The sequence below is a fragment of the Phyllobates terribilis genome, unplaced genomic scaffold (assembly GCF_046119375.1).
Source record: "Phyllobates terribilis strain yellow unplaced genomic scaffold, ASM4611937v1 Scaffold_1__5_contigs__length_1240528914, whole genome shotgun sequence".
Classification (NCBI taxonomy): Eukaryota; Metazoa; Chordata; class Amphibia; order Anura; family Dendrobatidae; genus Phyllobates; species Phyllobates terribilis.
Genome location: NW_027362761.1, coordinates 978188477 through 978213098, shown reverse-complemented (window position 1 = coordinate 978213098; position 24622 = coordinate 978188477). Strand labels below are relative to the sequence as shown.

General features: G+C 43.8%; 1 protein-coding gene across 3 annotated transcripts in view; it reads right to left on the bottom strand.

Annotated features, from left to right (window-relative positions):
• LOC141156770 (cytochrome P450 3A8-like) overlaps positions 1–24622 on the bottom strand; it is a 492460-nt gene that overhangs the window by 60411 nt on the left and 407427 nt on the right. For all 3 annotated transcript variants that reach the window (XM_073643164.1, XM_073643156.1, XM_073643149.1), the window contains 2 exons: positions 17277–17365; positions 9532–9680 (listed from right to left, as the gene is read on the bottom strand). In XM_073643164.1, the coding sequence (XP_073499265.1) occupies positions 9532–9680; positions 17277–17365 (238 nt within the window). The remainder of the gene's footprint in view (positions 1–9531; positions 9681–17276; positions 17366–24622) is intronic.

The following is a 24622-nucleotide window of genomic DNA, read 5'->3' as shown; positions in this document are numbered from 1 at the left end:
ACTACCTGCACAACTGTCATACTGTCTGTTCAGCATGAATGGCCAGAGGACAGAGAGGAGGAGGAGGACAGCATGGTCAGTCATCCTATTGGTCAGGACACGGAAATCTTGCATGTTAGCAGTCTGGCACGCATGGCTGAGTTTATGTTACGCTACCTTTCCCATGACCCTCGCGTTCTCAAAATTTTGGGTGACAGTTATTACTGGTTGGTGACACTTCTAGACCCACGCTACAAGGATAACTTTATATCTCTTATTGCTGAGGCAGACAGGTCTACAAAAATGGAGCAGTACCAGAAGGTCCTTTTTGCAGAACTATTAAAAAAATTCCCATCTGAAAACGCTGGTGGCAGAGGTCATAGTTCGTTGGACAACCAAGGAATACAGGTGAGAGAGACACAACTTCAATCCAGCAGAGGCAGGGGAACACTGTCAAAGTTCTGGGAGAATTTTCTCAGCCCCTCCCATCACACAGGCCCTGAAGCACTGGGTACTCTCACAAGGAGTGCAAAGTTTGGGAAGATGCTGAGGGAGTACCTTGCCGACCGTACCAAGGTCCTCCGTGATTCCTCTGTGCCTTATAATTATTGGGTATCCAAGCTGGATACGTGGAATGAACTGGTTCTCTGCGCCTTGGAGGTCCTGGTCTGCTCTTCCGCCAGTGTTTTATCAGAGCAGGTTTTTAGTGCCACTGGTGGAATTATAACTGATAAGCGCATCTGCCTGTCAACTGAAGATGCTGAGAGGCTGACTCTTATAAAAATGAACAAGAGCTGGATTGGGCCAGATTTATTAACACCACCGAATGATAGCAGTGTAACATAAACTCAAATTCAGTGTCTTTTTTTGGGAGGTGTATTCCCATGCACCTCTTCACACCCACACATAGGTATACGCTTGATGATTTTGGCTATTTGCTCTTGTCCTCCTCTTTCTCCTCATCCTCATCCTCCACAACCATATCACCAGGGTGACCGTGGTCCGTGATGCAACACCCACATAATTTATTTAAAGGGTGTTTATAATGCCCGTAAAAAAATTTTTTTACACAGTATGTTCATGCATACCCCCCAGGGGTAAATGTTTGTCAGCCCATACACTTAGTGCATGGGCATTACAAGTATAGGAGACCCGCTCCTTTCTCATGGGAACGTTTTTTATGAGGACCTCCTCCATGTCTCTTCCAAGGGGCACTGGAGTGCCTACAAATTTTTGGCAATCCTTGAATTCACTGCAAAGGCAAACACAATGGGAGACCTACTTCCTAATAATGGGAACATTGTTTTCAGGAAGCCCTCCTCTAAGCCTCTTCAAAGGGTTATTGGGGTGCGTCCAAACTTGAGCAGCCCTGCCACTCACTGCATATGCAATAGCAGTATTGGAGACCCAGTCTTTAGTAATGGGAACAATAAAACATAGCCGGCTGATGGCTCTCTAAGAATAATGAGGGCTTACTGCTGGCCCTTTAAGAATAGTAAAGGCCGCCTGATGACCCTATAAAGATAGGCTTTGTGACTTTCAGAGTCCCTCCTTCATAAATGAAACACGATGTGTTTGATGATATCTCACACACCACATGGCCAGATAAGGTTGTAAAATGTTAAAATGACATTTCCTGGTGAATGCATTTGTTACAGTTGAAAGCAATGCAAAAGTGCAAAAATGCATCAAAAACGCTAAGTGTGAACATAGCCCAAGATGTGGAGGAGTATTTTTGTTTTTGGTTATTTATTTTGCTTTATATACAAATCATTACCCTGGAAAGGATGATCTTTAACATATTTCCAAGGAAAATCCATTTTGGTTTCGTTTTTGTATATTTTATTGTGAGTCCGTAAAAGTGGCGCAATACCTCTGACAATGTTGTTGACAGAAATGACCTGGCAGTCAGAAATGCTTCCAGGGGTCTTCCCCATGCTGTTCCCATGTCATTTGAGTACTGTTCCCATCGATTTGGGCTATTTTTAGGCCCTCTGAAGACCTCCGGGGGGAGCCGCCTGAAAAATGCTTGAGTTTCCCATAGACTTACATTGGGCTCGTTGCTCAGGTCGAGCACCCGAGTATTCCAATGTGCTCGACCAGAGCATCGAGCACCCGAGCATTTTAGTGCTCACCCATCACTAATCAGCATCTCTTCAGGTGGAGCTTTTCGGACATCTTCAACCAGCTCTCTCTCACTAGGCTTTAACAGTTCTTTGCTTCTACAAAGTTTTTTTTAGGAAAATCAAAGAATGAAAACAAGTCTTCTCACCAGGCAACATCTTCCATACTGCCTGTCGGTGGTGAATGCAACTCCAGTGGGCTTATCTGGTTCGTAGGCAGAGACACCTGTTTCCAGTCGACAGTCCTTGGCCCTTGACTCGGTTCACCAAGTGTCTCATACATCAACATCACGGAACTCCTCACTTCTCGAGTCAACATGCTCCTGGTTGGTTGTTCCTCGGATACCACGGGTTCTTCGGTCACAGGAGTTTCTTCCATCACACTCATTTCTTGTGCTTCCTCAGATGCTCTTGGAGCTGCCTCTGTAAGTTCCTGTACTTCTCTTGAATCGCCTGTTTCCGCATGGTCTGGTAATTCCGCTCCTCCTGAGTGTCGATCGGTCTCTTCAGCTCTTCAGGGACCGGTGTTCAATCATCAGATCTGAATTGGACTTCATCTGTACTCCTTGGTACAAACTCTGGAGCCTCGGGACTTAGTTCACTCTCCTGAGGATGGTACATCCCTCTCCTTGACGGTTCGAGAAATACTGTACAACAGTGTGTTCTTCATCTGAACTTTCAAGGTCACTATCCACCTTCGGAGCTTCAGTGGTGGTCCCTTAGTCAATCTCGGACGATGTTGGTCTACTTCTGGGAAGTACTGTTGTGGTGGGAGATAATCACAGGGTAGTAGTAAATTTCTATGGACTATTCTGGTTTTCTTGTCTTCTGTTTCCAATCTGATTTCATACACTGGACTGTCATTGGCTTTCCTCCTTACGACCACATACACCTTGTCTTCCCAGTACGAACAAAGTTTTCCTGGACCGCCTTTCTCACATACGTTCTTGACTAGCACCCGGCTTCCCGATACCAATTATGCTCCATAACATTTTCGATCATAGTACTCCTTACTCTTGCTCTGTCCTTGCATAACCACTTTGGACGCTATGTTGTATGCCTCTGCCATCCGTTCCTTCCATTTTCGAACATACTCCGGATACATCCTGTAAGTCTCTGACACCGGAGTATCGAACATGATGTCAATTGGCAGTCTTGGTGATCGTCCATACAATAGGAAGAAGGGTGAGTAACCCGTTGCATCGCTCTTTGTACAGTTGTAGGCATGTAACACTTTTGACAGTGAACTGTTTCAGTCTTTCTTCTTGTCAGCTGTTAAAGTGTGCAACATCAACAATAATGTCTGGTTAAAACGTTCCACTTGTCCATTACCCTCTGGGTGATACGGCGTTGTGTGGGATCTCTGAATTCTACAGTACTTTCCTAGCTTGGCAAAGAGCTGGTTTTCAAATTCTCTTCCTTGGTCGTGATGCAACCTCGTAGGGAACCCAAACCTCAAAGCAAAATCATTGAAGATCTTCTCTGCCGCTATTTGACCCGCTTTATTGGTGGTGGCATATGCTTGAGCAAATCGAGTAAAATGATCCATCACCACCAAGATGTATTTGGAACCACCCTTGCACGTCTTGAGATGTAGAAAGTCTATTGAGACCATCTCAAACAGATACGTAGTTTGGGGGTTGATGTGTTGGGACGTTTATCTTTCAGACACCCACACTCCTTGGTCATGTACCTCTCAATATCTCTCTGCATGTACGGCCAGAAGAAACGTTCATGGACCAAGTTTGTTGTCTTTTCCACTCCCAGGTATCCCATGTTTTCATGGAGTTCTTTGAAGACCAACCTACGGAATATTCTGGGTAGTACCAACTGCCGGTTTTGTCCTCCTTTACGATACAGGATACCGTCTTCACTGAGGTAGAGCTCCGTCCATTCTTTAACTAAAACAGATACTGCTGGTAACTCTCTCCCGTTTACTTGGAAACCGATTTTGGTACACATAAAGTAGTATTCTACCAATTATCTGATCTTCCCGTTGTGCTCTACGGATTTTTCCTTTTGGTAGTTGTTGAATGGACAGGGGGTGATCTTGTTCTCTCACTTTTATGGTGGTTTCCACTGTCAACAGACACCACAGTGGTGTGTCTTCCTCTTGATCAACTTGTACTGCTTGGGTTGTGCTCTCAATTGCTTCCAGACTGACTTCCTCCAAGCATTCTTGCATGAACTCCTCAGGCTCTAGTGGCATTCTTGACAATCCGTCAGCATCCATAACGCATTTTCCTGGCCTGTACTTGATGCTGAAATTGAAGTCAGCTAGTTCAGTGACCCATCTCTGACCCATTGCATTCAGTTTGGCTGTAGTGAGGACATAGGTAAAAGGGTTGTTGTCAGTGTATACCTCAAACTCTTTGCTGTAGTAGAGATAATCTCTAAATCATTCACAGATAGCCCATTTCAATGCCAGGAACTCCAATTTTCCAGAATGTAGATGGTAATTCTTTTCGGCGTCTGTCAACATTCTAGAACCATAACCGATGACTCTCAATTTTCCATCTTGATGCTGATACAGGGCAGCTCCCAGTCCAAGTTGAGAAGCATCACATTGAAGAACAAACGGTAAGTTGAAATCAAGATATCGTAAAATGGGTGGTTTTACCAGGTAGTCTACTACTTCTTCCAATACCTCCTGGTGGTCTGCTGTCCAGAGAATGGGCTGTTGGGACGAAACGGCGTTGTTTATTTTAAGCCCGTTCCTACCCGCGTTCTTCTTTTTCTCCGTGGGTGTTGTTGACTCTGTCATCCACACCAAGAGGAGGTATAGTGGGGCGGCAATCCTGGAGAAGTTCCGAACGTAAGTACGATAGTAGGAGAGGAATCCTAAGATCTGCCTCAAATCCCCGACAATAGTGGGTCGCTTGTCTTTTAAGTCCAGTACCGGAGCGATTTCTGCTGGGTCCATGGTATATCCTTCTCCGGACACAATTTTCCCTAGAAATCGGACTTGCCTTTTGAACAGTTCACACTTCTTTGGGGTCAACTTAACTCCGTGTTGTTAATACCACTGTAATATGGTCCTCACGTGTTCAACATTCTCCCGGAAGGTTTTGCTGTGTACCAGATTGTCATCCAAGTACTGCTGGCAGATATCGTCCCTCAATCCTTCTAATCATGTCTCCATGCTCCTCTGGAATTCTGCTGGAGCTGAGCTGAGACCAAACGGTATGCGGATCCACTTATATAACCCCCACAGTATAAAGAATGCTGTCAAAGGTCTACTGGATTCTTCAACAAACCCTTAATGGTATGCTTTACCCTGATCGAGGATGGAGAACCAGGTACTTCCTGATAGGCTATACAGCATATCTTGAATTTTTGGTATCGGATGCCAATCAGGTACTGACTTTCGGTTTAGTTCTCAGTAATCACAGCAGAGTCTTAACGTACTGTCCTTCTTCCTAACACAAACAATAGGAGAGGAATAAGACGACTTCGACTTTTTGACCCAACATCTGTTGATTAGGTCTTGTAAATACTCTTTCACTTCACGGTGTAATGGTTTTGGCACAGACATGTAACTTCTGGTTACTGGGGTCGTGTCTTTCAAATTGATTTTCAACTGCAACGACGGGATACAACCTATATCAGAGTCATCTTTGGAGAATGCTTAACACTCTTCTCTCAGCATCTGTTTTGCTGCCGCTCGATCTTCAGCACACAAGTGTTCCAGGGGTACTGGGGGATCCCAGGACCCCGAGGTGGGTCGTGCAATTTCCTCCCCTGGGCAACTCCTGTTCCTTGGTGGGGAGACTGAATTCATGGTAGACCCCTGGGCGGGTCTCACACTGGCTGGATATACCGTTTTAACGGTTTTGATGTGACCTAACACAGTCTTTGGATCCAGTCTAATTTTGTGTTTCGTAGCATTCATCACCGGTACTATCACTCGAGCAAACCCACCAGTAGGAATTGTAAGCACAGTCTCACCTTGAACTAGACCTTCTGGAAGTTCTGAGGAGTCTTTTGACACGAACAGTTTTTTCTGGACTTTTTTTCCCATTCTACCCGGACTCCACACCTCACCCCCACCATTTGGTTTGCAGGGATGATGGTTGGGCGCCAGCCTACCTTGACTTCTTTTAGGTCCATTGTATTCTGTGCTTTCTTTACTCTATGAATCACATTTTCCGCCACGACGTTGGGTATGGCAAGCGATGTGGCAATTGCATCCACCACCAGCATCCCTGACTTGTGTTTCATGATGACTTCACTGATTACATTATAACCCAGGATAGGATCCTCTGCCACGTTCTGATCACTGGTCACAAGAAAAGGTACCAAAAACTCAATGGTGTTGCTGTTCTTCGTGGCCCTCAGTTTCAGTTGCAAAGTCACTTCCACCCAGTCTATAAAAAGGATTTCGGTCTGGTTGACAGATTTGCCATGAAGTTCCACTGGTCCTAAGAGTTATTTTAGTGACCGAAGGCAGGTATGTGGCAGGTAGCGCCTTCTCCATTGTTCATCTAAAAGGCTCGCTTGGGCTCCTGTGTCCCACAGTGCTTTTACCAGGAGTCCATCTAGCTGGCACTGTATAAAGCACCTTTCACCGATTAGGCTGATGAGGCTACCATTACTGACCGAGGAATCCTCCTTTCAGGAGTACATCATTTGACCTGCGCACTGGGCATTTAGTAACTTATGTCTCTGTCTCTCTTGCATCTGTTGTAGACGGGAACACACTTGGGATAGTACAGATGCAGCCATTTTACCTCATGTGCCGTTCTGGGGTTTGGTGAGATTTGGATTTGGATTCACACTGGCAACCTCCTGTCTTTTAACCCAAATGACTGTGACCATTGGCATTCCTTGGCATTATGTCCTTTCTCTCCACATCTTAGACATTGGACACACATCGTACTCTGATTTGATGAACGGCACGCTTCACAAGCCGGGTATCTTCTGTTTTGGAACCCACTCCTGGGTCTGAGGGATAAAGGTTCTGGCCTGGAACGAATCAACTTTTTCACCTCAATCAATTCGGCTCGCAATTCTCCTATTACTTCCTCCCAGTCAGCGCTGGTGGTCCTCTCTTTTGCTGGTGCTTTAAGGTTTCCTCTCGGATGTGGCACTGGAGGGTTCTCCATGATGATCTTTGGACTGGCCACCAGGGTTCTCCAACTTCAGCTGACTCATTTTGGTGATTTTAGGAGCAGTGCCTTTCTTTAACTATTGTTCGCTCTCTGACTCCAAACTAGCTGCCTCATTCATTTTTTCAATTAGGACTTCGTCCAGAATGCCAGGATCTTCTAGGTACTGTTTCAGTTGCAACTTGATGTCTTTGCTGATTAACCCCATTCCCAATGATCTCAAGAACTTCTTCTGTACTAGTCCAGCATCAATCTTCTCCTCCGCTTCTACATCTCTGGATGCAAACAACAGGCTATCCTTCAGTTCAATTGCTCTGAACAAGAAACTTTGGGGCGATTCATTATTTTTCTGTGAGAGGTTAATGATTCGGTGGAACAATTCTGAAATACTTTCTTCTTTATAGTGCCCTTTTAAAATCATCTTCAGCTGTTGCAAGTTCAATTGACTCTTCATTTCTAGCATACTACAGAGGTTCAGTCCTGGGCTGATTGCTTTCACCACCCCCTCAACGATCTCATCTGACTGGTAGCCTTTCTGTAAGGCTGCATCGATCTGGTGCAACAAGTTCATATAAGACAGTTTCTCTTTCTGTTCACACTCTCCAATCTGTCCCAGGTTCTTGAATTCTTTCCTTATGGTGATTTGTGGTGTTAGAGAGGACTGTCTTCCTGATTTATCTTACCCGAGCAGGTTAAAGGTTTTGTCTGAGTCTGCCACCCGTTCAGAGGTTTTGGTCGATTCCTGCAGGGCTGTTGTTAGGGCTTTGAGTTGTTCTTTCAATTCCTGTAGATCAGTCTGCGGACGGAGATTCCTGCTTTTGGTAATTGGTGCGGCCCCTCCATCCTCCAACTTCAACCTGGTTAGAAACTGTGTTAGCTCCTGGAGCAACGTCCCCATGACATCTTCAGCTTCTTTCTTCCCCAGCTCATCCATTTTTGCATTAATGGCAGCTAACAGTTGCCTGCGGTTATGTGTTTTAGAAATCTGTTCTTCTGACATCTTTATATGTTCTGCTACTGTTCCCAATTCTTCACAGGTTAACTGAAGAAACAGCTCACTAATTCTGTCCACTTGTATTTCCAAATCCATTGCTGCTAGTGAGTTTTATATAGGGTGGTCCCCTTTAACTGATGTAGCAGAATTGAGTTGAGGTGCTGTGCTGCTGTGTTTTTCCAGACACTTTTCCTCTTCTCCCTCTACACGCTAATTCCCACTTAGGACTCCCCAAACGGGCCACCAATGTTACACACATGCCATAAGGTTCAGATAGGGCAAAACGAGTTTCATGAATTCATTGGAACACTGGAGGAACTGTTACTCAGGGCGATCATAGGCTGCAGCTTCTCTCAGGCACACGATAGATTCAGGTGCAGACAAGACACATCTGACAAGTGTCTTTTTCAATAATTTAACAATGAAATGTAATCTGAAGCACAACCAGTGCAATTCAGGGCTATTACAGCAACAATCTTCATTACATTACAGTTTAAAAAAGCAGGCACAGTAACCTCAGTCTCTTCAGTAGCATAATTCAGCACAGATTAGACCTCTTAGCAGCACACTTCTATGCATACACAACCACAGGCTTTTCTTTTACAAGGACTCAATAGTAAACAGCATTCTTTATCCTGCATGGAGATGGAGGGGGGGAGGGTTTGATGAGGGAGAATATCCCTATGACACGATTCCTTCCAGTCCTTATCTTTCTGCCCGATAATACTCAACACTGTTAACTCAGGGAGTCTATCTGACCTGTGTTTAGCTTCCCTCCTGACCTGAATTCTGGTTCCTTGCCTTCTGTGATATACAGATCACACATCACCTTTCTCTTCGGCTACAACCAGACAGTAAACAACTTCCCCACAATCCCCCTGAGGCTCTGCTAAAACACTCCCTGTCTCTTGTGAGTGTGTTAACCCCACTAGTTGCTGGATGCTTTTGAAGCAACAGCACTACTTCTGCATGTCACACACAACATATGACCAAATCATACGTAAGATCTTAAAGAGAACCTGTCACTTGCTATAAATATGTGATTTTTTACAGTGTAAATTCTGGCTGAATCTGGGATTGATGTTCTTTTGTTCATGTGCTCCTGTATTCCTGATATATGGCCATCTCTTCTCTGCATATTAATCTAGTCATTTTAACAAAGTGAGCATGGTTCCCAAATCTTCTCTACAGGAGTCTTCTTTTTAGCCAACTGGGTTTGGTCCTCGAGGCTAGCATTATTTACAAAGATGAAAGAGCCACATCTTGATAGACATTGAAACAAATAATGACCCATTCCAGATTTTAGAAGATCACTGCATTTACTTACGTGTAGATAAGAACAGAGGGTTGAAAAAGGATAAGGTGAAAAGTTTTTTTCCATTGGTCACAAATGGATCATTGGGATTGTTCAATGAATCCACATTCACACTGAATGATGTGCTCAGGATAACGTCCATGCTGTAGCTTCCAAAGATGCTGAAAAGACAAAATGGTAAAATATCAGGCTTAACTTAATAAACCCAAGACCCTCATATATCACCTTCATACTCTCCATCTACAAGAGAAGGATCCAAAAGTTTACACTGCAAATCACTTCCTATGTACTAGCTAAACAGATAATGCTTGTCCTGTGCATATATAATAAATAGATTTGTGCTCTGGACAATTCTACTGTAGTATCACAAGTTGTACAGAAGTGTGGTCAGCATGATACAAAGTACTGCAGTTTAATATTACATTGTGTAGACTGTAAGACACCATAAGGAGGCAGAATAAAGATTACCACTATGCCAATGAATGTAGGTGCATGCCAGGGGCGTACATAGCAATCATGGGGCCACATAGCAGAAGTTCTAATTGGGCCCCCCCCCCCCTAAAAAAAAAAAAAATCCCCCCCATAAGGTATGATGCCAACAAAAGTACCCCTTCCCCCCAAACACAGTGATACGCCCAAGTTGAATTCCTCCACATGCGCAGTATAATGACCCTACTGTACCCCATCTCAACTCCCAGGGCAAAGTATGCTGACCCCAACACAGTATGATCCCCTAACTGTGACCCCCTAGAGCTAGAGAGGATGGTAGGTAATAAGGGAGGGTGTTATACATGATAAAAGATTAAACTAAATAATTAAGGACAAAGCTATACATAATAAGTGAGTACACTATATACTAAAGAACTGTGCTATACATAATAAGTGAGTACACTATAGACTAAGGGACTGAGCTATACATAATAAGTGAGTACACTATATACTAAGGGACTGTGCTATACATAATAAGTGAGTACACTATATACTAAGGGATTGTGCTATACATACTAAGTGAGTCCACTATATGCTAAGGGACTGTGCTATACATAATAAGTCTGTACACTATATACTAAGGGACTGTGCTATACATAATAAGTGAGAACACTAAATTCTAAGGGACTGTGCTATACATAATAAGGCTACATTCTTGTATCTGTGTGCAGTGTTGGTGTGCTGCCCTATTTTACAGACATATTGAGCATGTCCTATTCTAATCCTCAAAATCGGATCAGAACAGGACATTCTCTGACCCTCACAGATCTCATTCTGAAGATCCATGATTTTCATGGATGTGTGAATGGATCTATACACTGTGATCAGAATTATTAGGCAAGTTATATTTTAGAGGATTTTTTTATTATTGATCAACAACTATGTTCTCAATCAACCCAAAAGACTCATAAATATCCAACCTTAATATTTTTGGAAGTTGGAGTGGGATTTTTTAAGATTTGGCTATCTTAGGAGGATATCTGTTTGTGCAGGTAACTATTACTGTGCCGAATTATTAGGCAAGTTAATAAAAACCAAATATAATCCCATCTCACTTGTTTATTTTCACCAGGTAAACCAATATCAGTGCACAACATTTAGAAATAAACATTTCTGACATGCAAAATCAAAAAACAAAAAAATTTGTGATCAATATAGCCAACTTTCTTTATGATGACACTCAACAGGCTTCCATCCATAGATTCTGTCAGTTTCTTGATCTGTTTTCGATCAACATTGCGTGCAGCAGCCACCACAGCCTCCCAGACACTGTTCCGAGAGGTGTACTGTTTTCCCTATAGATGTCACATTTTATGATGGACCACAGGTTCTCTATGGGGTTCAGATCAGGTGAACAAGGGGGCCAGGTCATTATTTTTTCTTCTTTTAGACCTTTACTGGCCAGCCACGCTGTGGAGTAGTTGGATGCATGTGATGGAGCATTGTCCTGCATGAAAATCATGTTTTTCTTGAACGATACCGACTTCTTCCAGTACCACTGCTTGAAGAAGTTGTCTTCCAGAAACTGGCAGTAGGTCTGGGAGTTGAGCTTCACTCCATCCTCAACCCGAAAAGGTCCCACAAGTTCATCTTTGATGATACCATCCCATACCAGTACCCTACCTCCACCTTGCTGGCGTCTGAGTCGGAGTGGAGTTCTCTGCCCTTTACTGATCCAGCCTCTGGCCCATCCCTCTGGCCCATCCAAGAGTCACTCTCATTTCATCAGTCCATAAAACCTTTGAAAAATCAGTCTTAAGATATTTCCTGACCCATTCTTGACGTTTTATCTTATTTTTCTTGTTCAAAGGTGGTCGTTTTTCAGCCTTCCTTACCTTTGCCATGTCCCTGAGTATCGCACACCTTGTGCTTTTTGATACTCCAGTAACATTGCAGCTCTGAAATATGGCAAAACTGGTGGCGAATGGCATCTTGGCATCTTCACGCTTGATTTTCCTCAATTCATGGGCAGTTATTTTGCGCCTTTTTTGGCCAACACGCTTCTTGCGACCCTGTTGGCTATTTGCCATGAAACGCTTGATTGTTCGGTGATCACGCTTCAAAAGTTTGGAAATTTCAAGACTGCTGCATCCCTCTGCAAGACATCTCACAATTTTGGACTTTTCAGAGCCCGTCAAATCTCTCTTCTGACCCATTTTGCCAAAGGAAAGTAAGCTGCCTAATAATTAAGCCCACCTTATATAGGATGTTGATGTCATTAGTCAACACCCCTCCTCATTACAGAGATGCACATCACCAGATTTACTTAATTGGTAGTTGGCTCTCAAGCCTATGCAGCTTGGAGTAGGACAACATGTATAAAAAGTATCATGTGATCAAAATACTCATTTGCCTAATAATTCTGCACACAGTGTAAAACTCTACAAGTCCATGGACCATTCGATAAAAAAAATCTGGACATTTCTCACACAAATGTGAGAATGCAGCCTAAGGGATTTTACAGACAGCATTATCACTCCAAGTCACACAGTGCAGATACAGAATAATATTTCCAACCAGGAACTTACCACTAACGTCTCGTCCGATCAGAGGCGGTTTCTGCTGTTTCTTCTCCGTCTGGTCAGACCTTCATGTCCACATCTCCCAGTCACGACTTGTCTTGTCACGATGATCTCCAGCCTAGAAAATAACAAGGTCACATGCTTTCCAGGTCATCCCCCCGGTTCCCTCACTTATGTTTCCTTCCTTTGAAGTCCACACCATCAGACTCTTTAAACCCTTCTCCCTGCGAGTGGCAGTTGTGTATCGCCCTCCAGGCTCCTCCCACCAGTTCTTGGATCACTTTGCCACCTGGCTTCCTCACTTTCTATTCTGAGACATCCCCACCCTCATCATGGGCGACTTTAACATCCCCATCGATGATCCCCTCTCCCAATCTGCCTCTCATCTACTTTCTCTAACCTCTTCATTCCGTCTCTCACAGTTTACTAATTCTCCTACCCATGAAGACGGGAATACTCTGGACCTGTTTTTTTCCAGTCTCTGCTTGCTGGATGACTTTACCAACTCCCCTCTCCCACTCTCGGACCACAACCTTCTTTCCTTCTCTATTAAGAATTGTCTCCTCACCCGGGACACCCCCACTTACCACACTTATAGGAATACACATACCATTAATACCCAGCAGCTTATGGACAATCTCCACACATCTTTAGCCCCTATCTCCTCCTTCTCCTGTCCAGACTTAGCATTGTCACGCTACAATAATACACTGAAAAGTGCCCTAGATGAAGCCGCTCCTTCTACTCGCAGAAAGATCCGACACAGACAACGGCAGCCCTGGCACACGATGCAAACACGTTTTCTTCAACGTTGCTCAAGGTGTGCTGAGCGTCAGTGGAGAAAATCTCTTTTAGCAGAGGACTTCATCCACTATAAATTCATGCTCAAAACCTATAACTCTGCCCTTCATCTGGCCAAACAATCCTACTTCACCACCCTCATCATTTCAATGTCCAACAATCCAAAATGACTTTTCGAAACCTTAAACTCCCTCCTGAAACCTAAAGCACAGGCCCCCACCACCAACCTCAGCAGGGAGGATCTGGCCACTTATTTCTTTGAAAAAATCAACCACATCCATCAGGACATCTCAGCCCAATCTCCTCAGTGCCTGGATCCCCTTCCCTGCCGCACTTCAAGCTCACTTGCCATCTTTGAGTCTGTTACAGAAGAAGAAGTTACCCAGTTCCTCGCTTCTTCTCGGCCTACTACCTGCAACAGTGACCCCATTCCTTCACACCTCCTGCAGTCCCTCTCACCTGTAGTCACCACTCATCTGACTAAAATATTTAACCTCTCTCTTTCTTCAGGTATCTTTCCCTCCTCATTTAAACATGCCATCATAACCCCTTTGCTTAAAAAGCCATCCCTGGACCAGAACTGCGCTGCTAACTACAGACCTGTCTCTAATCTTCCTTTCATCTCTAAACTCCTGGAACGCTTGGTCCACTCCCGTCTAATCCGCTATCTCTCAGATAACTCTCTCCTCGACCCTCTACAATCTGGTTTCCGCTCCTTACACTCCACTGAAACTGCCCTCACTAAAGTCTCTATTGATCTACTAACAGCCAAATCCAAAGGTCACTGCTCCCTGCTGATTCTCCTGGATCTCTCTCCAGCATTTGACACTGTGGCTCACCAGCTCCTCCTCACTATGCTCCGCTCTATAGGCCTCAAGGACACTGTTCTCTCCTGGTTCTCCTCCTACCTCTCTGACCGCTCCTTCACTGTATCTCTTGCCGGCTCCTCTTCCCCTCCTTATCCCCTTACTATCGGGGTTCCGCAGGGCTCAGTCCTAGGCCCCCTCCTCTTCTCTCTATACACTGCCCCTATTGGACAAACAAACAGCAGATTTGGGTTCCAGTATCATCTCTATGCTGACGACACCCAATTATACACTTCTTCCTCTGACATCACCCCTACCCTAATACAAAATACCAAGGATTGTTTGTCTGCTGTGTCTAGCATCATGTCCTGCCTCTATCTTAAACTGAATCTCTCCAAAACTGAACTTCTTGTGTTTCCCCCTCTACTAACCTAACTCTACCTAACATCGAAATTACCTTGGAGGGTTCAACCATAACTCCCAAGCAGCACGCCCGCTGCCTTGGGGTCATATTCGACACTAACCTTTCCTTTACTCCCTATATCCGATCACTCACTCGCTCTTGTTACCTGCATCTTAAAAACATCTCCAGAATCCGATCTTTTCTCACTTTTGAAACTGCTAAAACTCTTACTGTCGCTCTTATTCACTCTCGTCTGGACTCTCTTCTGATCGGTCTCCCTCTTACCAAAATTTCCCCTCTCCAATCTGTCCTGAATGCGGCAGCCAGGGTCGTATTTCTGTCCAGCCGCTTCACCGATGCCTCTACCTTGTGCCAGTCATTACACTGGTTACCCACTCGCTACAGGGTCCAATATAAATTCATTGCTCTCACCCACAAAGCTCTCCACAGTTCTGCACCACCTTATATCTCCTCTCTCATCTCAGTCTATCATCCTACACGTGCCCTCCGTTCCACAAATGACCTAAGACTAACATCCGCCATAATCCGAACCTCGCACCTCTGTCTCCAAGACTTCTCTCGTGCTGCGCCATTTCTCTGGAATGCTCTACCCCAGACGATCCGATTGATGCCTAGCCCCGATGTCTTCAAGCGCGCTTTAAAAACCCATCTCTTTAAACAAGCCTACCCCCTCAAATACCAAGTAAACTAACTTTCCCCTGTTCCCTCCTAAATACTATTCAGAATCTGCCCCCCACTGTTCATCTGTCTCTACACCCTCCATGCACATGATAACTGCACTCGGTAATTGAGTATTGCACTTGAACATACAGGCTGATGACCGGATCATACAGCTTTATATGATAATCCCGGCTTATTATAATTGCCTGACCTGTAATAACAAGCACTTTCCACCTATTGTGTCCCCCCATTTCCTTGTAGAATGTAAGCTTGTGAGCAGGGACCTCACTCCTGATGTAACTGTTAAACTGTCTCACCTTGTATTGAATTTATTGTTTGTACATGTCCCCGCTTAATTGTAAAGTGCTGCGGAATATGTTGGCGCAATATAAATAAATATTATTGTTATAAATATTATTATATTGTATATATACATTTATCTCCCCCACACTGCGCCCCTGAATAGAGATATGTACCCCCCACGATTAATATACTATTAGCCACTTAGCAATCAAAATGTAAAGTGATAAGCAGCACTGTGCCCCCCATTAACTATAATCTCCTCCGGCCAATAATATAAATTATTCAGTCTCTGTGACTCTCCCCAATTAACTGTAAGGCTATGTGCACACGGAAAACATACAAGGCTTTACAGTACAAGCAAAGTGAAACCCCCATAATTGCTCTCTCCCAGCACCCCCATGATTGCTCGCTCCTAGCACCCCCATGATTGCTCTCTCCCAGCACCCCCATCATTGCTCTGTCCCAGCACCCCCATCATTGCTCTGTCCCAGCACCCCCATCATTGCACTCTCCCAGCACCCCCATCATTGCACTCTCCCAGCACCCCCATCATTGCTCTGTCCCAGCACCCCCATCATTGCTCTGTCCCAGCACCCGCATCATTGCTCTGTCCCAGCACCCCCATCATTGCACTCTCTCAGCAGCCCCATCATTGCTCTGTCCCAGAACCCCCATCATTGCTCTGTCCCACCACCCCCATCATTGCTCTGTCCCCATTGTCACCAGCCCCATCAGTGCTCTGTCCCACCAGCCCCATCATTGCTCTGTCCCCATTGCCACCAGCCCAGTCATTGCTCTGTCCCCATTGCCACCAGCCCCATCATTGCTCTGTCCCCATGGCCACCAGGCCCATCATTGCTGTCCCCATTGCCACCAGCCCCATCATTGCTCTGTCCTCATTGCCACCAGCCCCGTCATTGCTCTGACCCATTGCCACCAGCCCCATCATTGCTCTGTCCCCATTGCCACCAGCCCCATCATTGCTCTGTCCCCATTGCCACCAGCCCCATCATTGCTGTCCCCATTGCCACCAGCCCCGTCATTGCTCTGTCCTCATTGCCACCAACCCCGTCATTGCTCTGTCCCCATTGCCACCAGCCCCATCATTGCTGTCCCCCTCCTCCCCTCATTCTCCTGTTACTCTCCCCAGCATTTCAGTAAAAAAAAAAAATATACAACTTACCTCTCAGCCCGCTCCCCTGCAGCATCCTCCTCGTTCCCGGCAACTTTCTTCCTGACCCAGCCAGGCGCACGCTGCATGACGACGTCATCAAGCTGCGCGCATCGGTGTCAGGGAGGAAGCGCCAGGCAGGAAGAAGAGGACGGATCCCTCCAGCTTCGCAGCGGAGCTGCAGGGATTGCTCCCTGCCCGCCGCTCAATTTTAGCCGCCCGGCAAGGGCCCCCCTGACCCTCCAGGCCCCGGTGCAGCTGCACCGGCGGTATGTCCGCCCCTGGACTGCTATGTGGCCCCCCCCGGCTCACGGGCCCCATAGCAGTATTGGCAGTACTCCACTGGTGCATGCAACTACTGGGTAACTGCAATCCAACACAAAGGAAAAACAAATACTGGTGGTGCAAGATATACAGATTAAATACATTCAGTTGCATCAGTGTATTTCTTGCCTGAATAAATATATGTGGCAGGTGTCTCTAGTTACTCAGTGTCAGGCTGATAGTCTGCCCTTATGTATAGAAATCTGGTAACAACTGTGCGGTAGTGCATGGAAACTGTAATAAATCTGTGTACTTACTCCTTCATGTCTATAAAGTCTTTGTTATCAACTTTCTTCTGAATATTCTTAACTAAAAGGTCTCCATACTGTTTTATTATCGGAAACATCTGTAAGGATGACAACAAAGGGTTTGTTTCATGACGTATCATTTTCCTGAAAAAATTTCCTGTAATCTGCAACTGAGATGCTTAATAAAGTCTTTAACACAGAGGTGCCAAAAATATGAGGTTTTTTTTTACAGAAAATTTGTTGCATGCAGGATGCAATTACTCACGCTCTTATTGGATATATAACAAATACATGTAGAGATGGTGCAGACAATATGGCTCATATATCAATACTGGTTGATGCGGCCTGAAGGTGCACAGGAATGGTCGCATGTTTCTGAGGCTCTGATGCCTGAGCTCCTGAAATGTAGATTTAAGGACTAAATTGAAGACTGGGAATCTAGCACACTCGACTACATCCTCCCTGGATATTCCTGGATCATGTGGAGACCTCCCTGGACTATGTAGACCTTACAATGGCTGAATTATCCAAGAAATAAGATTTCTGTGAGGAATTTTTGACTCCACAGCTGAAAGCCTGTGAGTATGTGAGAGAAATTTCCCCTCACGCTTCAGTGCTTCCCTCATCACACTGCTCAGACAATCAAGGGACCCTGAAGACTCCCCCTCAAAACCTCATGGGACTACCTATGGTGGTCAGAAGAAAAATTACTCATCCTTAGTGTTGAGCGATACCTTCCGATATCGGGAAATATCGGATCGGATTGGATCGGACCGATACCCCAAAAATATCGGATATCGCCGATTCCGATATCTGAATCCAATGCAAGTCAATGGGACACAAATATCGGAATGAAAATAAACTCTTTCTTTCCTTGTAGGTTAATTCTACATGAAGGAAAACAACTAAGAATAATGTAGAATGTATTACATGAAAAGCCGGCAATTCAGCAGTGGCATACACCGGTACCCGACAATTTAGAACAGAAAGAATAGAGCATCACACATAGATTAGATAGATAGAAACATGTCAGTCACATATATAAGAAGTACAGTGACAGTGTTGCTTACTGTACTTGTCATTTAGTGTTAAAATAAAGGATTTATTAAAAAAAAAATTGGCGTGGGGTTCCCCGTAATTTTAGTCTCTAGCAGAGGTTAAGCAGACGGCTGGGGCAGATGTTTGAAGCCTGGGAAGGGGGTAATACCCACGGAGCTTCCCAGGTTACTAATATCAGCCCCCAGCTGAATACCTAGCCAAAGCGGTGGCAGTGGGGTAATAGGGCTGGGGTTGATGTCAGCTTATAATGCCAGCTGACATCAAGCCCAGGTTAGTAATGGAGAGGCGTCTATAAGACACCCCCATTACTAACCCCATAGTCAAAGTTAAAAAAAAACACAAACACCCAGAATAAAGTCCTTTAATTGAAATAAACACACAATTCTTTATTGTTCTCAATTAAACCATACTTACCATCATGCCCATTCCAGCTGAAGCCAATGTCTTCTGCAATAAAAGTAAAATAATAAAGCAACATCATCCTTACCTTTCCATGGTTCCCACGACGGCTCCAGCTCTGCTACATTCACATGACAGACTGGATCGCAGCCGAAAGCTGCCATCCAGCTTGCCATGCCGCAGACACTGAGAAGCGCAGGCATGCTTGCGCTCCTCAGTGTCTGGCTGTGACGGCATCCAGATGAGCCGAGTTCAAGTCAGCTTTCGGCTGCGATCCAGCCTGTCATGTGAATGTAGCAGAGCTGGAGCCGTCATGGGAACCATGGAAAGGTAAGGATGAGGTTGCTTTATTATTTTGCTTTTATTGTAGACATTGGCTTCAGCTGGAATGGGTGTGATGGTAAGTATGGTTTAATTGAGAACAATAAAGAATTGTGTGTTTATTTCAATTAAAGGACTTTATTCTGGGTGTTTGTGGTTTTTTTTTAACTTTGACTATGGGGTTAGTAATGGGGGTGTCTTATAGACGCCTCTCCATTACTAACCTGGGCTTGATGTCAGCTGGCATTATAAGCTGACATCAACCCCAGCCCTATTACCCCACTGCCACCGCTACAGGGCAGTGGGAAGAGCGAGGCTAAGTGCCAGAATTGGCGCATCCTATGGATGCGCCATTTCTGGGGCGGCTGACGGCTGGTGTTTCTAGCCTGGGAGGGGGCCAATATTCATGGCACCCTTCCTGGGCTATTAACATCAGCCCCCAGCTGTCTGCCTAGCCTTTGCTAGCTATTAACATAGGGGGGGCCCACGTCGTTTTTTTGGGGGTCCCCCATTTTAATAGCTAGTAAAGGCTAAGTATTCAGCTGGGGGTTGATATTAGTAGCCTGGGAAGCTCCGTGGGTATTACCCCCTTCCCAGGCTTCAAACATCTGCCCCAGGTGTCTGCTTAACCTCCGCTAGAGACTAAAATTACGGGGAACCCACACCAATTATTTTTTTTAATAAATCCTTTATTTTAACACTAAATGACAAGTACAGTAATAAACACTATCACTGTACTTTTTATATATGTGACTGACATGTTTCTATCTATCTAATCTATGTGTGATGCTCTATTCTTTCTATTCTAAATTGTCGGGTACCGTTGCTGAATTGGCGGCCGGCTTTTCTAAAGAGACGGTGCATGAAAACACTATTATTTTTTTTTAATAAACCCTTTAACACTAAATGACAAGTACAGTAAGCTGAGCGCTGCTATCCAGCTTGTCATCCTTCAGAGACACTGCAGAGCGCAGGCATTTTGGAAACTTCCGATTCCGGTATTCGATATTCTAAAAGTATCGGAACTCAGTATCGGAACTCTGATACCGCGAATATTGGTCGATACCCGATATATCAGTATCGGAATGCTCAACACTACTCATCCAGCCAAAGGAGAGACTGCGCAGGCCGAAGACACTGCTGCAGTGAGTGTAACTTCTCTCCCGCAGTGATGCACATCACTTTCCAGCAGCAGTAGTGACGCGGAGAACCACGCAAATAACCAAGGAGGTAACTCTGGTGTTAGTATTCACAAGGTCTCTTAAAGAAGCTCAGAGGAGTGCCTGCACTCTGGGTAATCCCCTAAGGGGAAAATTAGCAGCTTGTCGCAAGAACGCACAATTCAAATTACCGCTCAGCCAGCTGATTCTAGAGCTTAGGCTCAGAAAGACCCCTCTGTTAGAGACACTAACACAGAGCATAGGAACAATACTAAAAGAGGCTCTAAACATCCAACTAAAGCCATTGACCACAATATGTCATTTTCCTCAGAGGAATCCCTCTCCAGGAATAAATGAAATAAATCGGCTACAATAATAAAGATAATAAAAATCTAATAAAAATTCAGCCATCAGAGACTGAGGAGGACTCTGAGGATATCTATTTAAATGTCTCTCCATACAAACAGCGTCCAAGATTAGACACAATGAGTCCTCCTGCTTTTCATCCTACTTTTACATTTGATTCCAAAATTACTGAAGAAACACATGGTCTCTCGATTGGCAACCAGGGAAACAACTCAATGTGAGAGATTTCTATCTGAGCTATTTAAGTCCACAATCCAAGAGCTGGACATTAGCATGAATAATAGATTTGACAGTATTCAGAATTCATTGCAAGAAATCAATAAGAAGCTTAAAGTAACTGATGAGACAGTGGAATCTGTTTCTATTAAGCAAAAGGTCCTTGAAAATGGTCACACAACATTACTAAAAAATGAAGTAAAAATGCTTAAAGCAAAACGCACGGGTCTTGAAGATCGCAACAAGCAAAATAGCCTCAAATTTAGAGAGATTCCAGAGAGCGACCGACCTGGAGATCTTACCTCCTATATAAAAGACTTATTACATAAAACTCTCTGTGTCTTCTAACATAGAGCTGACAATTGATAGAGCACATACACTACCGAAGCCAAAGTTCCTACTTAGATAGGTACACATGGAAGTTATTACAAGGCTTCATTTTTTCCAAAGAAAGGATCGACTCTTGCTCTTGGAATATTTAAGGAAATATAAAAACTTACCCTCTCTTTTTGAATCTATCAAGGTCTTTCCCGATTCTTCTAAAGAGACATTATGTGGCAGGAAATCATTCCCTGACACTACTTCTATCCTAAGCTTAATAATACCTCCCATAAATGGGGTTTTCCAAAAAAAAACCTGACCAATTCTTACCAAATTAATTCTCTAAACTCCCCCTTCTCCAATGATGAAACTGAGGCAGCAATTCATAAGTTAAAAGAGAGCAAATCTCCAGGTCCCGACGGTCTTCCTAATGAGTACTACAAGCATTTGGGCATCACCTTTCTCTCCCATTGACATTTATATTTAATCAAGCTTGCACCAAAGGCTCATTACGGAAAGAATCTTCACATGCAACCATAGTTGTTATACCCAAGCAAAACAGTGACCCTGAGTTTGTCTCAAATTATAGACTTATCTCACTTTTGAATACTGATATAAAAATCTATTCCAAATTGATCTCTGAAAGACTACTTAAAATCATTCCTAAATTAGTACATTTAGACCAAATTGGTTTTCTCAATAGGAGACAAGTCTTGAACGGCACAAGGAGAATTTTTAACCTATTATCGTCAGTGGAAAAGAAGAAATCCCAAGTTATTTTATTATTTTTAGATGCCAAAAAGGCATTTGATCGGATTAAGTGTGAATTTATGTTTTCAACATTAAATAAATTCAGTTTTCAAGGTCATATTCTTAAGACAATTTCAGATTTGTACTCTCACCAATCATCAAAGGTTTATGTCAACAATTAGCTATCTAATAATATCTTTATATCTAATGGCACCTGTCAAGGTTACCCACTTTCCCCTCTCCTCTTTGGTCTTATTATGGAACCTTTCATTGAATCCATCAGAACTAATCAGCATTTAAAGGGCATCCTCTTGAGCCATAGGCAATACAAAATTTGGTTATTTGATGCCCTATTTACCATTACTGGCCCAATTACCATTACTGGCCCAATTAATTCTGTCTCCTCAGTAATTAATGACTTTGCCTTGGTTTCTTACTATAAAATGAATGTTAAAAAGTCAAAAATCCTAGGTTTTTGCTTGGACACCCACCTAAGAAACTCAATCCAGAACAAGTTTCTTTACTATTGGGAAAAACCTAATATTCCTTATTTAGGAATAAAAATAACAAAACCACTATATAATACTCTGGATGAGAACCAGTCTAATATTTTAAAGCTGATCCAAACTTCCATTAACAAATTTGATAAAGTAAATACTCGTGGTTAGCAAGGATTGCCTTTTATAAAATAATTATTTTACTGAAGTTACACTATTTTTTAGGACAATTCGTATCCTGATCCAAGATCTTTGGATTAAAAAGCTTCATAAGCAATTATCTAATTATATGACAAGCTAAATCAGCAAGAATTGCAAAAACACTATTATTTAAGTCCAAAGGGAAAAGAGGTATTGGGCTACCTAATATCCAAGCCTATAGTGATACCAACATGTTTTTACAAAGTAGAAATTGGTTTATAAAGGAAGGTAGGCCTTGTTGGGTATGTATAGAGAAATCATTTAACAAGAGTTCTCTTTTGTCATCTTTCATTTGCTAGATCATTATTTACCAATCCCAGATCACCCATTAATAGAATCTACTATACTTTTATGGAATAAGTTGCAAAAACTTAATCTAAGCTTTTATCCTTTGCATAAACTTCCTTTAACTACCGTATTTTGCGGATTATAAGACACACTTTTTTCACCCCCAAAAAAGGAGGAAAAAGGGGGTGCGTCTTATAATGCGAGCTTATGGTTTTCCTTGGGGGGGGTGGCAGCATCGGATCGGGGTCCCAGATACAGGATGTTGGTGGCGGCTGCGGCGGTAGCAGGGCGATGCTGCGGGCCCCCGGTGGTGGCGGGGAGAAGCTGCGGCCCTGTCCTCAGAAGTCGGAGGTGAGCGAAGGCAAGGTTCCCTATCCCGTACATAGCACTGTGCTTCAGCAAAATGGCCGCCGGAGCATGCGCAGATTGAGATTTCGGGAGACGAGATCTCGATCTGCACATGCTCCGGTGGCCGTTTTACCAAAGCACAGCGCAAGGCTATGTATGGCATAGGGAACTTTGCCTCCTCTCAACGCCGACTTCTGAGGACGGGGCCGCAGCATCACCTCGCCACCACCGGGGCCACCCACTGCCTTGAATAAGCGACACTTCTTCTGAGGACGGGGCCTGTAGTATCACCAATCTCTGGTATGTGTGACACCCGCTCCACCACCGCTGCCCCCCAGGTAAAAAGAATTATAAGGCGCACAATTTTATTTAAAAAAAAACATTTTTCCTATTTTGCACCCCAAAATTTGGGGTGCATTTTATAATCCGGTGCGTCTTGTAATCCGCAAAATACGGTATACATCAATCTGCACTCCCTAATAAATAGGGAAAATTTGGGATATCAAAGTGCTCAGCAGTTATAACAGGCCCCAATTCGGATGCAATTATAAATTTTAATTCTTTAAAATTGTCCTACAATCTTCTGGATGAGGAAATTTATAACTTTTTGGACTTGAGAAAATACATAAAAAATAAGCTCTATTCCCATTTCCCTTCCTCGAGCCATAATTACTCTATTATTTTTTGGAATACAAAACTTATAGTGCTAGGAAAATTGCTTAAATCACCGCAGGCAAATCATTTTTTAACTTATTACTTCATCTATGATCAAAATAAATGTGCAAATGCAGTTGTGCTGAAAAGTTTACATACCCCGGCAGAATTTTTGCTTTCTTGGCCTTGTTTCAGAGAATATGAATGATAACATAAAAACTTTTTCTCCACTCATGGTTATTGGTTGGGTGAAGCCATTTATTGTCAAATAACTGTGTTTTCTCTTTTTAAATCTTAATGACAACCAAAAACATCCAAATGACCCTGATCAAAAGTTTACATACCCCAGTTCTTAATACAGTGTATTGCCCCCTCTAACATCAATGACAGCTTGAAGTTTTTTGTGGTAGTTGTGGATGAGGTTCTTTATTTTCTCAGATGGTAAAGGTGCCCATTCTTCTTGGCAAAAAGTCTATAGTTCCTGTAAATTCCTGGGCTGTCTAGCATGAACTGCGCGCTTGAGATCTCCCCAGAGTGGCTCAATAATATTGAGGTCAGGAGACTGAGATGGCCACTCCAGAACCTTCACTTTGTTCTGCTGTAGTCAATGACAGGTCGATATGGCCTTATGTTTTGGATCGTTGTCATGTTGGAATGTCTAAGTACGTCCCATGCGCAGCTTCTGGGCTGATGAGTGCAAATTTGCCTCTAGTATTTGCTGATAACATGCTGCATTCATCTTTCCTTCAACTTTTACCAAGTTTCCTGTGCCTTT